Source organism: Octodon degus, unplaced genomic scaffold (genome assembly GCF_000260255.1).
Source record: "Octodon degus isolate 3935 unplaced genomic scaffold, OctDeg1.0 scaffold00031, whole genome shotgun sequence".
Taxonomy (NCBI): domain Eukaryota; kingdom Metazoa; phylum Chordata; class Mammalia; order Rodentia; family Octodontidae; genus Octodon; species Octodon degus.
This window is the reverse complement of record NW_004524607.1, coordinates 16,283,865-16,299,755: the sequence shown is the minus strand read 5'-3', so window position 1 is coordinate 16,299,755 and position 15,891 is coordinate 16,283,865. Positions and strand designations below refer to the sequence as shown.

The 15,891-nt window shown below is 47.3% G+C and overlaps 1 protein-coding gene across 2 annotated transcripts in view; it reads right to left on the bottom strand.

Annotated features, from left to right (window-relative positions):
• Positions 1 to 1,745: 1,745 nt before the first annotated feature.
• Daglb (diacylglycerol lipase beta) overlaps positions 1,746 to 15,891 on the bottom strand; it is a 33,722-nt gene continuing 19,576 nt past the window's right edge. The window contains exons 7-15 of one of the 2 annotated variants that reach the window (XM_004629622.2): positions 14,825 to 14,951; positions 12,180 to 12,263; positions 10,471 to 10,548; positions 7,102 to 7,182; positions 6,887 to 7,014; positions 4,431 to 4,499; positions 4,279 to 4,351; positions 2,642 to 2,892; positions 1,746 to 2,539 (exon numbers count right to left, since the gene is read on the bottom strand). In XM_004629622.2, coding sequence (XP_004629679.1) covers positions 2,341 to 2,539; positions 2,642 to 2,892; positions 4,279 to 4,351; positions 4,431 to 4,499; positions 6,887 to 7,014; positions 7,102 to 7,182; positions 10,471 to 10,548; positions 12,180 to 12,263; positions 14,825 to 14,951 — 1,090 coding nt within the window. In that variant the 3' untranslated portion in view covers positions 1,746 to 2,340. The remainder of the gene's footprint in view (positions 2,540 to 2,641; positions 2,893 to 4,278; positions 4,352 to 4,430; positions 4,500 to 6,886; positions 7,015 to 7,101; positions 7,183 to 10,470; positions 10,549 to 12,179; positions 12,264 to 14,824; positions 14,952 to 15,891) is intronic. The other variant, XM_023713514.1, reaches the window with a different exon arrangement.

Below are 15,891 nucleotides of genomic sequence, written 5' to 3'. Positions count from 1 at the left end.
GGTTGGGTATGGTGGTGCACACCTGTAATCCCGGCACTCAGACTGAGTCAGGAGAATCGTGAGTTCAAGACCAGCGTGAGCTGCATAGCAAGACCCTGTCTCAAAAAGACAAAAGTCTTACCCTTCATACCATTACGAGAAACAACACTTGCAGTGCAGTTTTGATATTTAACATGTCTAATTACATACTTAACCTGCTGAGCCTCAGATTAAGCCCTTACCATTGACATTCCAATCATGAAAAGCTGAGAGGCCTCTACCCTGCAACACCTTCCCAGTTCTTAGTACCATGACTTCATTACCTGCTAAGCTGCTTACATATAGTAACAATTGAACCTTGCCTTTCCTGCACTTGGGGTTTCCTTTGGGATAATGAGTGCTTTTCTGTGTTCATTAGTAATTCAACTGTGAACTTGGACTTGTCTAATCTCTGAAGGTGTATTATGTATTTACGGTTTTCCTAAGTCTCAGAATGATCTGATCTTCATCTTAACTTTCACGTCCTGCATGTCAGCTCCATCTTTTACTTCAACCTAATTAATAGCTTCTCCAAGAGCTTCCTGGCAATGTGTACTGTTGAGCTCCTACTTCTTTGAAAAATAGCCATTGCACCATTTTAGGTCAGCTGTACAAGTCTAGTGATAACTTTTTTTGCCATTTCCATTAATTTGGGTGTATTTGTTACAGATCCGTGGTTTATTGTGCCATACGCTTGGTGAACTACCCGTTTGGAAATGTTTGTTTTCTGTTCTAAAAGTATTACAATACTCCTATAATGCTTCCTTTCATTTCTACTTAGTTTTCAGGGGTTCTTGATCACCCTCTAAATACATGCTTTTTAGCCTCGTGGATGAGTTCTGAGGTTGCTGTGCTTTCTGTCCTCAGCTACAGCTGGAGTTGTTCAGAGCAGCTGCCTGCAATGTCCACTTTTGATCTCTGACCCTTCAGGTATCTGATCTTTGGTTTATGCTTTGGGTTGGGTGGAAATGGAGCACACTTGTCTTTTTTCCTCCTAGGGAGGGGCAGCAATCACATTTAATCTTGGTTGTGCCATAATACTGCAATTAAAGGTGTTTCTTGTTTTGTTTTGAATGTATTTAGTACAGGGTCTCACTACCCAGAACCAGAACAGATTCAGTGATCTTCCTGTTTTCAGCCTCCCAAGCGCTGGGATTGCAGGTGCACTACCACGCCCAGTCTCAGTCACTCAGTGTGCCCCAGGGGTGGGGCTGGTACCATGCTGGGGATTGAACCCTGGTCCCTGTGTCTGCCTAAGCAGGCTCTTTTTTTTTTTTAATCCACTGAGCTATCTGGGTGGTCCCTGAAGGTTCTTAAAATGGCCCTTTTCCAAAGCTCTAAGGAGGTATGCTGCCGCAATTAAGGGCTCAAACAAGGTTTCCTGAGGTCAAATTTCCCTATTTCGAAGGCCACAGCAGTGGAAGTGTCTGAGGAAAGTCATTCCCTTCCTCCAGTGCTGGTGCCAGTCCCCACTCTCCAACCACACTGAAGGGTTCGGTTTTGCCCAGCTTCCCACCAGATCCTTTTGGTGGGTCTCCTCATCACTTCTCAGTGGGAACCTGTGGTAAACTCAGTAGCTCTGGTTTTGCATCCCGCACAGAATTCAATCTCAAGCCATCTTTTTGATAGGAATCTTTAAGTCACCTTATTAGGCTCCTGGTGCCTAATTCTGATGCTTATGCTGAAACCACACAATAAAGGAACCTCCTGAAACATTACTGTGCAGATACTCTTGCTGTATAAATGCTTTATTTTTTTTTAACTCCCTCTGATCCCAGGGGCAGAATTAGTATTCAATTCTTGTGGTTTGAAACACCTAGACACTAACCAGAGGGCCAGAGGTGCAAGGTGTGGTCTCCTTTACCTTCTAAGCTGACTCTTCATCAGCAGCTGACACTCAGGGCCACCCAGGAGGAAGGAGCCCCATGTGAAAGATTACACACCTGCCATCCAAGTTGAGACTCAGCTAAGCTGTAGGAGGACAAGACCCTGACGGGAAGCTACAGGTCAGGTTAGGGTCTTCAGACACTGTTGTGATCTCTTTTGGAGGCAGCGGGCAGCTCTCAGGACATGGAGGTGGTCTTGCCTCCATGCTTGCAGTGCAGAAATCCCATTACCCTGGCACTCACCCAGGTTCCTGATCCTGCTAATACTGTGTTCATAAGTAGCTCCCATAAATTGCAGTCATTCCAAAGCTGACTGAATTTAAAGCCAATCAGATTTCTGTCCACAGACATCCAGATACTAGCCTCATGGATGTCACTTGCAGTCCAAGAAAAAAATGTGTGTCCATTGTTGTGGGGTACTTTCCAGCAGGCCTGGTCATGCTACATCCACACTAGGGACCCCCGGCCCTGGACAAGTGAGACAGGCTGGTCTATCGGCGACCATGGTATCCAGGGCTCTCATTAGGATGTCTGGCATGTGGTCAGTCAGCATCTTGGGACCTATGAGTATTCTGCTGAATTCCGCTTCATGTGCCCACCTCGCCCTGTACTGAGCAGCAGAACAGCAGCCAAACCTTCAATAGAAAAGGAAACAGCACCTAGCAAAGCTTCACAGAAGCCCAGCTTTTCCCTGGTGGCGAGCAGATGCCCCAGAGCCCGTCCACCCTTGCACTCACCTCCCAGAAGCTCCCTCTTCCTCCAGGTAGATGATCCTGCCAGGGGGGTACAGAGGCGGGTACTTGGTGGGAGAGTCTAGTGGGGAGTCACTGGAGAAACTATATGCTGGGGACCAGTGTGTCAGCAGACTCTGCTCCCCTAGAAGAGGCTGTGTCAGGTCTCTTTGGTTGCCTCCATCCAGTTCAGTGGGGAAGTTATCGGGGCTCCCTCCAAACAGTTCATACCAGCAGCCTTGCAGCAGGATCTTATACTGAGGGTGAGACCAAGACAACAGGGCTGTGCTAGGTGGCAGCAATCCTCAGGAGTTAGGTTGTCATCCCACCCCAAAAAGTGGATCACAATTGAGAGGTGCCTCTTGGGGACAAGGCCATTATGCTTGCAGCCATATTTTAAACCAAATATGCATAGTTTGATGAAAAATTACCCTTCCTTATTGTGTGTTGTGTTAGAGATGGAGCCCAAGGCCTTGGCACATGCTAGGCAAACATTGCCACTGAGTGACATTTCCCGCCCAAATTACTCTTTTAATTTTTATTTATCTTTTTTTTTTTTTTTTTTTGCGGTACTGGTGCTCAAACTTGGGACCTTGCACCTAACACCACTGAGCTATCTCCCTCGCCCACTATTACTTCTTTTTAAGCAATTTTACCAAGTAATTTTATTTGCCATTAAGGATATTAGAAACTACTGCTCTTTTTTCTTTTGGCGGGGGGAAGAGGTTTGAGAGAATCAAACAAGCACATGCTCCCCCTCTGAGCTACATCCTTACCCATTACTACAATTTTTTTTTTTTTTTTTTTTTTTTTTTGGAACTGGGGATTGAACTCAGGCCCCTGTGCTTGCCAGTCAAGTGCTTATTCTACTGGGCTATCTCCCTGGCCCCCAATACTACTTTCTATGGAGTTCTGGAAGATAACTGATGAAGAGAACAGTTTCATTTTTTTGCTTGATTAGCAACAAAAACAATCAGTTCAGGTAACAGATTAAAGAAGTGAAAAGCATCAGTATTCCTACTATCCAAATAAAACCATATTCTGATACATTTTTTTCAAAAGCCTGTCAAAATTCACTGTACATCCATACATATCTAGCTCTTGTCTCTCCCTCCTGCCTGGGTTTGTATTTTTAAGAACCATTTTTAAAGCCTACTTGCTTACTTTTTTTGTCATATCAAGGATCAAATAGGGTCTCACACATGCAAACAAATACTCTACCATGGAATTACATCTCCTCTTACCTTCTTAAATTGGTCTTAAGACTTCCGAGACAGGGTCTTGCTATGAGGCCCAGGGACAGAACTAAGTGCTGTGCATGTGAAGCAAGCGCTCTGAGCTATGCTCCAGGCCTCTAACCACCATTAACAACCCTTCAGTGTGGTGTGAATGCACTAGGCCCCTTCAGTTCTATGTTTGGCATCCCAATTTCCTAAGCCTGGGGACAGTATGACCAAAGGCATCAGAATACTGTGAGTCACAAGTCAGGACCATGAAGTCTCACAGGCAGGCCATGCCTGTTGCGCTGTCCTGACACTGGACGAACTTCCAGCAGCAGCACATCTGTGGTAGGACGGGAGGCTGAGTTCTCAGAGCTCAACATCTAGTCCTGCAGATGCCTTGAACACGGGTACTGAGATTACCTTGGGCTTACTGCAGTGAGCGATCACTCGCAAGATTCTTTTCTTTAGATCTTCCAAGTTGGTCACACTTAATCTGTTTAGCAAAAAATAGGCCAAGCTCAGTAGGGATGTCCGGCCGCCCGAGCCCCTGCCCCAGCACCGGGTGGACCGACCTGGGGATCACATCCTTTCCCAGCACAAGGGACACGACGAAGTCCTTGGAGTGCTCACAAAGTGACCTGCTGAAATTTCAAGCAAGAGAGGCCAAGTCAGTCTCCAGGGGATTGAGCAGCCCTGCAAGATCTGCACGGCGTTGCTATTGCTGAGCCCTATCCTTTACAGGGAGAAAAATGACAGAGATCATCCAGAGCAATTCATTAGCCACATTCCAAGACACTCAGCAAACACCACAGCTAAATACCAGCTGGACCCAGACACAGAGCAGGCACGCACAGTCACCCTCTGGCCCAGCAGCCCCACCCACCAAAATGTCCCCAGGATGCGACAACTCGCAAAGGCCACGTGTGGCAGGCCTGCATGTGTGACAAGCAGGGGCTAGACACACTGCAGTGTCTGTCCATAGGGCAGGGGGATAAACAGTCTCTGCACCTAGGTGTGTACCACTGCAGGCAACAGCAGCAACAAGCACAAGTGTAATACGAACACACACACACACACACACACACACACACACACACGGAAACAATACAAAGGAATTAAAAGACTGGGGATATAACTCAGTGGCATAAACCCCTCTGTGGGAAGTGCAAAGTCCTGAGTTTGATCCCTGCTACCACACACACAAATAAATAAATAAATATCACTGAAAATAGCAATTTCCAGGGTGAATTTTTTTTTTTTTTTTTTTTTTTTTTTTTTGGAGACAGGAACTAAACCCAGGGCCTGCACATGATAAGCAAGTACTGTACCACTGAGCTACATCTATATCCCTTTTTTATCTTGTTTTAGAGACAGGGTTTCATTAAATTGTCCAGACTGACCCTGAACTTGTGACCTTCCTGCTTCGGCCTCCTGAATGCCTGGGTTATACATTCCAGTTTTATATTTTCTAATTTTTCTTTCTTTCTTTCTTTCTTTATTTTATTTATTTGAGAGAGAGAGAGAGAGAGAGAGAGAGAGAGAGTGGTGTGTGTGTGGCCAGCTCAGCCCACCAGGGGGCGGGGCTGGCTGGCATGTGGGTGCTGGGGGATTGAACCGCGGTCCCTGATGCTTTGCCAAGCTTGTTCCAAGTAGGTGCCTTAGACCACTGAGCCATCTCTCCAGCCCTATATTTTCTAATTTTTCTATGCTGAGTTTATCTCCTTTCCTTTTCTCTTTTTCTTAAAAGATAGTGGCCTGCCATATAGTTCAGGCTAATCTTAAACTCATTATGTAGCTCAGGCTGGTCTCAAACTTGTAGTGATCGTCCTGCCTCAAGCCTAACAGTCTGCTGGGATTATAGTTTGTGCTACCTTGTCCTCTCCCTCTTGTTTTTTGATTTTTAATTTATTCCATTCTTTTTTTACTGTGGCACAATTTTTTTTTTTATTAAAAACATCATATAGAACAGTACACTGAATCAGAAGCATACATACTTTCCAAACTCATAAAAATGCCATTACACATTCGTCCAGAGTCACCAAGAGTGAACCCTGGGTAAGCTGTGACTATTGGTGATAGTCACATGTCAGTGCAGGTGCAATTCTGATGGTGGTGGTCACAGTGGGTATGTAGGACAAAAAATACATGGGAATTGTCTCTTCTCCTGAAATCTGCTCTGAACCTAAAAATAAAATTTATTTTAAAAATATGAATCTTAGCTGGGTGTGGTAGCATATATCTGTAATCTCTGCACTGTGGGAGGCTGAGGCAAGAGGATTCCACCTTTGAGTCATATTGGGAAAGAAATGGATGGCTGGAGATGTAGCTTAGTATGAAGGCTCTATCCTTTTTTTTTGAAGACTCTATCCTTAGTACTGCAAAACACACAAAAACCTAGAAATTATATCATGTAGGAAATTAGAGCTATAGTCGGAGCAATTTTTTTTTATTTTTTATTTATTTATTTATTTATTTTAATTTTTATTTATTTATGTGTGTGTGTGTGTGTGTGTGTGTGTGTGTGTGTGGCCAGCTCAGCCCACCAGGGGGCGGGGCTGGCTGGCATGTGGTGCTGGGAGATTGAACCGCAGTCCCTGAGCTTTGCTAAGCTTGTTCTAAGTAGGTGCTTTAGACCACTGAGCCATCTCACCAGCCCCCTTTTTTTTAAAATATAGAGTCTTGCCACACAGTTCAAACTCACAGTGATCCTCCTGTCTCAGCCTCCCCAGTGCTGGGATTACAGGTATGCACCACCACGTCCGGTTCCAGGGCTGGCACAGCATGAGATACCAGGCATCAAACTTGGGACCTTGCACTTGCCAGGCCAGCATGTATGCCGCCACTGAGTTATCTCCCCAGCCCGAGCCAGAGCAATTTAAAGAAGGCTATAGTCTTTCGTCAACTAAACAGTGTTTCAAAATTCAGACTTCTGAGATCGAGCTATCATAATTAAATTATAAATAAAAGATGAATGGGCTACATGGCTTGTAAGCAGTCCCTGGTTCCACACCAGAACATAAGGCATTACCTCAGGAGCCCCCGGGGCGGGGAGAAGGCGTAGGCTCGGACCTGTGGGTAGGAGCTCCGCAGCATGATGGCCAGCAGGGCAGCTGCCCCTGCTCCCAGGCTGTGCCCCACCACGACCAGCCGGTACTCCTGGGGGACAGAACAGATTGGGCTCCAGGCTAACAATAACGATGGCCAGTGACAGGGCAAGGGAATAAAAATGAAAGGTAATCTCACAGGAGCAATGCTGAATGCCTGGCTCAAGATCCCATCATTGACCAGCCGTCGGTAAATGTATCTTGCAGCTTGAGAAATTCCCTAAAACACAGCCAGACAGGGGCTCAGTGGGGCTTCATGCTCAGGGCAGCCGCACATCTGCTTCTGTGGGACTCTAACCATCTCCCAGACAGGGCCCCACCTGAGTCAGTGGCCCTGCGGTGCGCACTGCATTCCTGGCCCCTAGCCAGACACTGGCATGAGGGAGGTGCTCACAACATTTGTGAGAGCAGATGACACCAAGGACATCCCACCCCATCAGCAGAAGGCATTTTTCTGCATGGACACGTGCACGATGGGGGGTTGCTCAGACTCAGAGCACAAAAGACTGATCTTTCTAAACACTCTGAGAGCTTGCAGTCCTTTAACTCAAAGACACTGCCTAGCTTCTGACCATGGATCCCACAAGAGCACAGTGAGTGAATTTTAGGGAGGCCAGGTTTTGGTCTGATATCAAAAAATAAAATTTAAAGTTTCTATTAAATGAATAGAACTGTCCTAAGTAATGGGAAAACCAACAGAGGAAAGTCAACCCTGTAATCAGAATTTCTTCCAGAACACCTCCTCATGACAGTTCTACCAGGTCCCAGGCCTGGCCCCTTCCTCTTTTGGCTAATATTCTAAGAGAGGAGGTAGAAAGGATTTAGTATAACACCAGAGACTGTTCTTAATTATCTCTGAAACAATGCAGCTGGACACCGTGGTGCATGCTGGTAATCCCAGCTACTCAAGAGGCTGAGGCATGAAGATCCCAAGTTTCAAGGCCACCTGGTGCACCTTAGCAAGACCCTGTCTGGAAAGACAAAATTTAAAAAGGGATGGGCATGTGGCTTAGTGGCAGAGTGCCCCTGGGTTCAATACCCAGTACTACAAAAACAAGCAAAAATTCCTAACACTTGGTAATTTGATAATTCTGCAGCAGAATATTGAACCCGGCAACATGAAACAAAACGCCAAAGGAGAGGCTGGCATTCTGTGTCCATCTGCATGGTATTCTTTTTTGGAACTGGGAATTGAACTGAGGACCTCGTTCTTTGCCAAGCAGGCACTGTGCCACTGAGCTACGTCCCTGGCCCCAGCACTTCCTGACAAACACCAAACTTCTTTTGCTGGCCTGCAACTGCAAAGTCACACTTATTAGGGTCTCCTTATGTGCCTAGTGCTGCGCACTCAGAGCCAGACAGAACCTGCGCTGCCACTGAAAGCCACCGCAGCAAGCACACATATACACACTCACTGGGGAGTGCCGAGGGGGCGCCCAGCTACACAGACAGCATCGGGGCAAAGAGCTGAGAACGGGCCTTAAGCAGCTGCCTTCCTGGCCCAAGGGACAAGGGGTCACTGAGAGCACTGCAATCAGCGTGAGGGAGGCTTGGCTCATGGCCACAGAAAGCCCTTTCCTTAGCACACTGGTTGGAAAATGGCTATGATACAGCTCAAAGTTTCCTTCAACTCTCCGGGTCTTCTGTGAACTGGACAGAAAGCTAAAGTTTTTTTAAAAAAAATTTCTGCTGGGGGAGCTCAGAGGTGGGGTATCACTCCTAGAGGATCCCCGACATGGGGCCAGAGGCATCATTCCTACCACCATCGAGCTTCTAATCGATGGCAGAACCGAGGCCCACCCCGATTCAGTTACCGCCAGGGAGGCTTCTGCTGTAGCACTTTTTAAAATATAAAAGTAAACATTTTGGGGCCAGTGTAGGGGAATATGCATGTTATCCAACTACTCTGGAAGAACCCAAGTTTGAACTCAGCCTGGGCAATTTAATAAGACCCTGTCCTAAATTAAAAATAAAGAGGTGTAGCTCAGAAGTAGAGAGCCTGCCTGCCTAACATGCTTCAGAGTCTGGGTTCAACTTCTAGCACTCAAAAAAAAAAAAAAAAAAAGACTATTACAGAAGTAGTGCTTCTTTTGGTCAAAAAAATACATGAGGCATACAGAGCCCAAGGTAAGCCACAGCCTCCCTTCCAAGAGCCTAAGGCCTCTTCCCAAGGGCAGCCATGGGGCTCTCTGGGAGTCAATCACTTCAGACTCCCTAAATGTTCAGTATCTGCACAGCAACATCCTGGTCATGAGCAAAATGTAGGTCAAAACCACAACAAGGCACCCCAGGAATGGTCAGGACAATGGAGGACACCAAGTATTAAAGGAATCAAGGAAACGAGTGCTCTGAGCTGCTGATGGGTATGTGGATGCTGGGCAGTGGTGCAGCCACTGTGGAAAGCAGTCGGTAGTTCCTCAGTGCTGAACATAGAACTGCTGTGTGAGCCAGCAACTCCACTCCAGGGTCCACAACCCACGAAGTGAAAGGAGAAACTGGAATAGACATCTGCCCACCCACCCGAACTCATAGTGGCCTAGAGCAACGCCAGAGATGACACGACCCGAGTGAGTAGTGTGAGACGAGCAGCAGAAGAAGTGAAGCCACCCAGCACCACGCTGCTCACCCTTCAGCAGGAAGGGAACTGACACAACATGGCTAAACCCACGCTAGTCACAGAACAGCCACATTGCTTCTATGAGGTCCCCAGAACAGACAAATCCTCAGGCATGATGGACGCTGGAGGCACCCGGGCCTGCAGAGGGGCAGATGGTGTTTATTAGGCATAGAGTTTATGTTGGTGATGCTAACACTGCTGGTGGTAGATGGAGGTGATGGGCACACTGCACTTGATACCACTTAGTTACTACAGTTAAAATATTATGTGTATCACCATCTTAATAAACTTTTAAACACACACACACACACACACACACACACACACACACACACACACCCTGGCTGTGCTAGGGTAGAATTCATCCCCAGGTCCAGTTAAGAGTGACTCTGGAACCTGGGCCAAGAGCCAGGCAAAGAGCAGACAGCACAAGGGGCCCTGCCTCTGTGCTAGGGCTGCCACTGTATTGCTCTGTACTACACGGAAGCTTTTCTTTGTGGGTACTGGCACTGAGCCCTGGACCTTCACACTAAGCCACATGCCCAGCCCTTTATACCTTCTGAGACTGGGTCTTGGTAGGTCAATAAATTTCTCAGAGTGGGCTTGAACTTTTGATCTTCCTGTCTCAGCCTCCCAGAATGCTGGGATTACATGTGTGGCAATATGCCTAAACTTTATACTAAAGTTTATTTTCACCATGATAAGGTACATTAGTGAAGAGGGAAGAAACACCACAGCCTGGATCTAACACCCAGTGAGTTACTTCATCACCAGGAAGCTTCAAGTGGACCTCAAACTCACTTTCCCCCTAGAACTGGAGTGAGAATCCACTCAGGGAGGACAACCACGCCCACTGTACCCAGCCCTGGAAGAGCCCATTGCCCAGAGTACCTTGTGCGCCACACAGTCCTGCAGGTCTATGTCCAGGTGGAGGCTATCACTCTCAGCAGACAGGTCAGTGAGGATGTCCTACAGAGGGTGTGGGCAGGGGGGGTGAGTTGGGGCCTCATGGTACCCTGCTCCTGGGCCTGCTCTGTGGGCAGTGGGAATACTTGATGACCCTGCAGTACCTGACAAGAAATGAGGCCAGGCGGGGAGCTCCCAGGGGCTGTGAAGAAGATAGTAAGAGCTTAGGGCTGAGCAGGCATGTGGCAGGGTTGTCTGTGACACAGCTCTGCTTCCTGACTGTGGAGGAACTCTATGGGGTATCCTCAGAGCCCAGGGCCATGGGCAGAGAAGACCTGTGGGACAAGGTCAGACGGGGCTCAGCCTCCTGAGGGAGGCACTGTGCATAACCTGAAGGGCTGACTGAGGAGGCCCCTGGCGGGTGGTGGGCTCCATACTCACACTCTTTAGAAACCTGGGGGTGAGTATGTAGGGCACTATATGCAGAGTAGGACCAGGAAGGGAAATGGTCAGGTGATAAAGTGCCTACAAGACTGCAATGAGAAAGACTTCAGCCAGATCTGGTATTATAAGCCTGTGATCCCAGATATTTGGAGGCTAAGACAGGAGGATTGCAAGGTTGGGCAACTTTGCTAGACCCTGTCTCAAAATAAAAAATGAAAAAAACAGCTCACTGAAAAGATGCCAGGTTCAAACTCTAGTATCACCAAAAAAGGAAGGGGAAAAAAAAAAAAAAAAAAAAAAGTGAAAAGCACTACAGGGTTTGAGATGGGAAGAGCTGACCCCTGTTCCAGTTAAGGAACAGCCAGGGAGGTTGAGAGCCTAGCGTAGGAAGAGGTCTGGGCAGTATCAAGCCATGGTGCTGGGCTCGAAGATATAGCCAGAGAGCCGGGTACCTGGAGCCTCTGTGTTATGGGCTGGGCTGTTGAGTGAACATAAAGCAAGGACTGTGTCATGGTCTCTTTAGCAGGCACCTGGGGATGCTGGCGAGTGAGCACAAGCAGGAAGCCTCAGGGAGGGAAGCCTGGATGGCCCTGGAAAATGCAGGTACTGGATTGTGAGGTTGAGGCCACACCAGAACCTGTCCAAAGCAGAAGGCCTAAGACACAAAAGACAGGGGCCCACGACATGTTTCAGGTCATCAGAGAAATACAAGGAAGTGAAAGGGAGGAGCAGCCAGGAAGGACCCAGCACAGCCAGAGAGGTCAGTGTTGTCTGGGGTCTGTGAGAGGCTGAGAAGTCAGAAATGGGGAAGCTTGTGTGTGTGTGTGGGGGGGGGATCACTGGCTATGGATAAGACAAAGGGGTCCACTGTTCCTTGGGGACTAGCAGAAGGCTGGGGCTGGTTAGGACCTGGTACAGGAACTCAGTAAGTGGCACATGACTTTCTACAGCCAGACTGACTGCTTTGCTCCACTGGGCTCTGGGGAGGGTCTCCTGGTCTAGGGAAGTTGGCAGGAGGGGAGCTGGGCATCTGGCTGGGAGGTGCAACCTGCCAGCCTCTGGGCCCCTGAAACTGCCAGTGAAAAGGGAAGATTCCCCCACCCCCTATTTTGTAGAGGGGACACTTCCCCACCCTGGACTCACTTCCGCCTTCCTACCCACAGTCCTATGTTGCTGGCTAAGAACATCTGCTCTCCACCCAGTGGCCTGCTCATCCCTGCTCCCTGCTCCCACCCCAGTTCCTGTGTTACCTGCAGAGACATGGTGCCTCTCACAGCAACCACGACAGCCTCCTTCCTGTGATCCAGAGCCACTAAGAAGGGCAGCTCGTATACCTGAAGGGCAGGAAGCACAAGGCCTCAGGACAAGAGACACCCCTAAATCCACTAGTGATACAAGCGCAGGCCACTTGGTGCCACAACAGCTGGTTACTCCTGAGAAACTCTGAGGCCCGTGACCTGGAGATGTGGCTATCACTCTTTGACCTCCTGCTCTTCATCCCCACCAGCCAAGGCAAGAACTTGACACTATACACAAAAATCTTCCATATAACATTGTGAGCTGGGTATGGTGGTGCAGCCTGTAACTCTAGCACTCAAGAGGCAGAGGCAGGAGAATCATAGCCTGAGCAACTTAGGGAAACCCTATCTTAAAATAAAAAATTAAGGGCCAGCAAGATAGCTCAGCAGACTAAGCGCCTGCTTAGGCAAGCACAGAGACTGGGGTTTGATCCCTGACACCACATCCCCCTCCTCCCCTGGATGTGCTGAGCCAGCAGCCAAGACCGGGCATGGTGGCACATGCCTGTATCCCAGCACTAGGGAGACTGAAAACAGGAGGATCACTATAAGTCTGATTTGTATAGTGAGACCCTGTACCAAACACACTAAAAAAAAAAAAAATTAATGAATGATAAAAAATTGGAAAGGCGGGGGGGGGGGGGGCTTGCCCGATAGCTCAGTTGTTTAAAGCGCCATTTGGGCAAATGCAGTCAGGCTCAGGGGACTGCAGTTAGATCCCAAGCCCCAAAAGTCACACCACACCTTCCTGTAAGACAGCCAGAAATTGGAAAAAAAAAAAAAAAATCCAAAAAAAAACCTTCTCCAAAAATTAAAAAGGGCTGGAGCTGACTACCAAACAAATGAAAAACCACGCTACTGAACATGAAACGTTCTGTCACATCTTCCAACCTCTTTGGCCTCCCTAAGTCAAGTCTTGCACCCCACAGCACAGCATATAATCTCACTACCTCTGCAGCGGACCCAGCACCAACAGTTCAGTGGACACACGCAATCCTGCTGACCAGTTCCTCTGGGAGGCCAGTACGACAGGTGCCGTTTGCCAGGCTCATGGGCTTTGTCACCTACAGGTGTTGGAGCAGGCCTATGTCAGCAGCCTCCCACAGCAATCAACACAAGATCAGCATCCTTTGCTTTATGGGACTCTGAGCAGGAGCAAAAGGCTTTGGTTCTGGTAAGTGCACTTTGATTTAGAAGCAAGCTAAGTTAAAATCACAATTTCAGGCTCCAGCCTTGAGAACCAGGGCCCTGAGAAACGTGGAGAGGGTTAAGGTCTGGCAGAAACTCAGCTCTGTGTGCTCATGCAAGTGTCTTCAATTCTGTCTCCATCTTTTTTTATTTTACTTTATTTTTTGCAGTACTAGTAATTAAAGCCAGGGCCTGCGCATGCAGTTATATGCCCAGCCCTTCTTTTATTTTGAGACAGAGTCTCATTAAGTCACTAAGTTGGACAAGCTGGGCTCAAACTTGTTGTATTCTGCCTCATCTTACCAGAGTGCTGAGATTACAGACATGCACCTCCTCACTCGCTAGCAGGTTTTTGTTTTTTCGTTTTTGGTCGTACTGGAGCCTGAACCTAGGAATTTACCCTGAGTTGCACCTCTAGCCCTTTTTGAGATAGGGCCTTACTAAGTGACTTTAAGTTGCCCAGGCTAGGATGGAGTGTGCATCCTCAAGCTTCAACATCCCAGCATGCTGGGATTACAGATATGTGTCACCATGGCCGGCTATAGAAGGGGGCTTTTAAAACTCTGAGTGAGGATCCCACCTTCTAAGAACTATGGCAGAAAGCATTCAGGGGTAGCCTTCAGGTATTTTATAAGCTCCCCAGGTGATCCCATTGGGCAGCAGAAGCTGGGACCCATTTTTCCAACCCGCTGACTCTTGGATCTTGGGTCTGAGAATGGCCTACAGAGCTGCTGCCCAGCACTAGGCATAAGCTGTGGAAGCTGAGACTCAGGGCAGGCTCCTGTGGCTTTGTCATGTTCCCAGGAGGTGTAGTTCTTCTAGAGTATGAGATTCATGCAATATGCTACTGTTAACAGAGCCCAAGATCCAAAAGAGAAGCCTGTATAGGGATGATTCTGCCCAGTTCACTGCCCCTCTGCAAAGATGGACTGCATAAGCAGCAGTGTGGTGTCCCTGAGAAAACCTTGTTGCTCCATCTTCTGTGAAACCTGTTAGTTTTTGTGGTTGCTGTTTTGGTTTTGTGAGATTATGAGATAGGGTCTTACTTATGCAGCCCAAGCTGGTCTCAAAAATGTAATCTTCTTGCCTCAGCTTCCCGAATGCTGAAATTTGAGGTGCATGCTCCCATGCATGGCTCAAAACCTGAGTTTTTAACTGGATCCATGGGCCTATATGGGTTTCAAGCGGGGGTCTGTAAACTACCAGAAATCATGCCTAAGATTTGGGTGTAAAGATGTGTCTGAATTATATGAAGAATAAGAATCACTAAGAATCACAATGGACCCCAGGGCCCAAGATTAATTAAGAGATGGGGGCTAGGGATTTAGTTTAGTGGTGCAATACCTGGCAAGCATGAGATCCTGAATTTGATTCTCAGTACCAAAAAAACAAAAAACCTGATACTATACCTTGTCATGAAAGCTTATGTGAATGAAGTCCCTGTACTGCAGGCCTGTTGTATGCAGGATGGAGCCAAAATGGCAGTTGAGCTGATCACCTCCCACCAACTCGTATTCTGTTGTCCGGCTTCTGCAACTGCAAAAGAGGGGAAAGCGTCAGCATGCGTCCCTTACCAAAGTCTGCTTCTCCATGTTTCCCAGACAACCCTGTCAAGTACCAGGAAGGCCTGGCTAACACAGAAGGCGATCGATTCTCTGTGTAGAAGCTCTTTTTTTCCTCTCCTGTGTAGAGCTCTTACGATGGTTTTTGACTTCTAGCATTGTGTCAGTGCTTTACATATTCAAAAATAAATTAAATCAACAAGGAGAGAGAGAACTACAAACAAATGCTTACTGAAGCAGGTCAACCAAATTCTTTCAAATTAGTGACAATATTCTGAAGAAACTATATAAAGTAATCTGCAGATACAGGACTCCTAAGTTTAAAAACAAAAACAACTTCAAACATTATAAACTATACTCCAGGCATATCTTTTTGGCAGCAGTGCTAGATATGACCATCTTCAAACTCGTTTGGGAGGACTGGGGCCTGTGCATGAGTACCTCACTGCTGATGACTTGGGTGCCAGTTTTTTCTGAAGGAGAAAATGTCATAAACAGGATATGGGAGAAGGCAAGGGACTGTTGTGCTTTTGAACAAGAATCAAAAGGCATCAATATAAATCATTTCTTATTTGGTAGTGCTAGGGACCTAACCCAGGGCCTTAGATATACTAGGTAAGTATTCTGTTGTCAAGCTACATCTATAGCTCTTTAACTCATGGCTTTTATTTTTGTTTTGATTTTTTGAGACAAGGTCTTATTATGCAGTTCAGGCTTTTGAACGCATCATGTAGCCCTAGCTGGCTTCACATGAGTAGTGATCTTCCTGCCTCACCTCCTGAGTTCTGAGGTTACAGAGGTACACCACCATGCCTGGCTTTTTTTTTTTTTTAATTTTATTTATATGTGTGTGTGTGTGTGTGTGTGTGTGTGTGTGTGTGTATGGCCAGCTCAGCCCACCAGGGAGCAGGGCT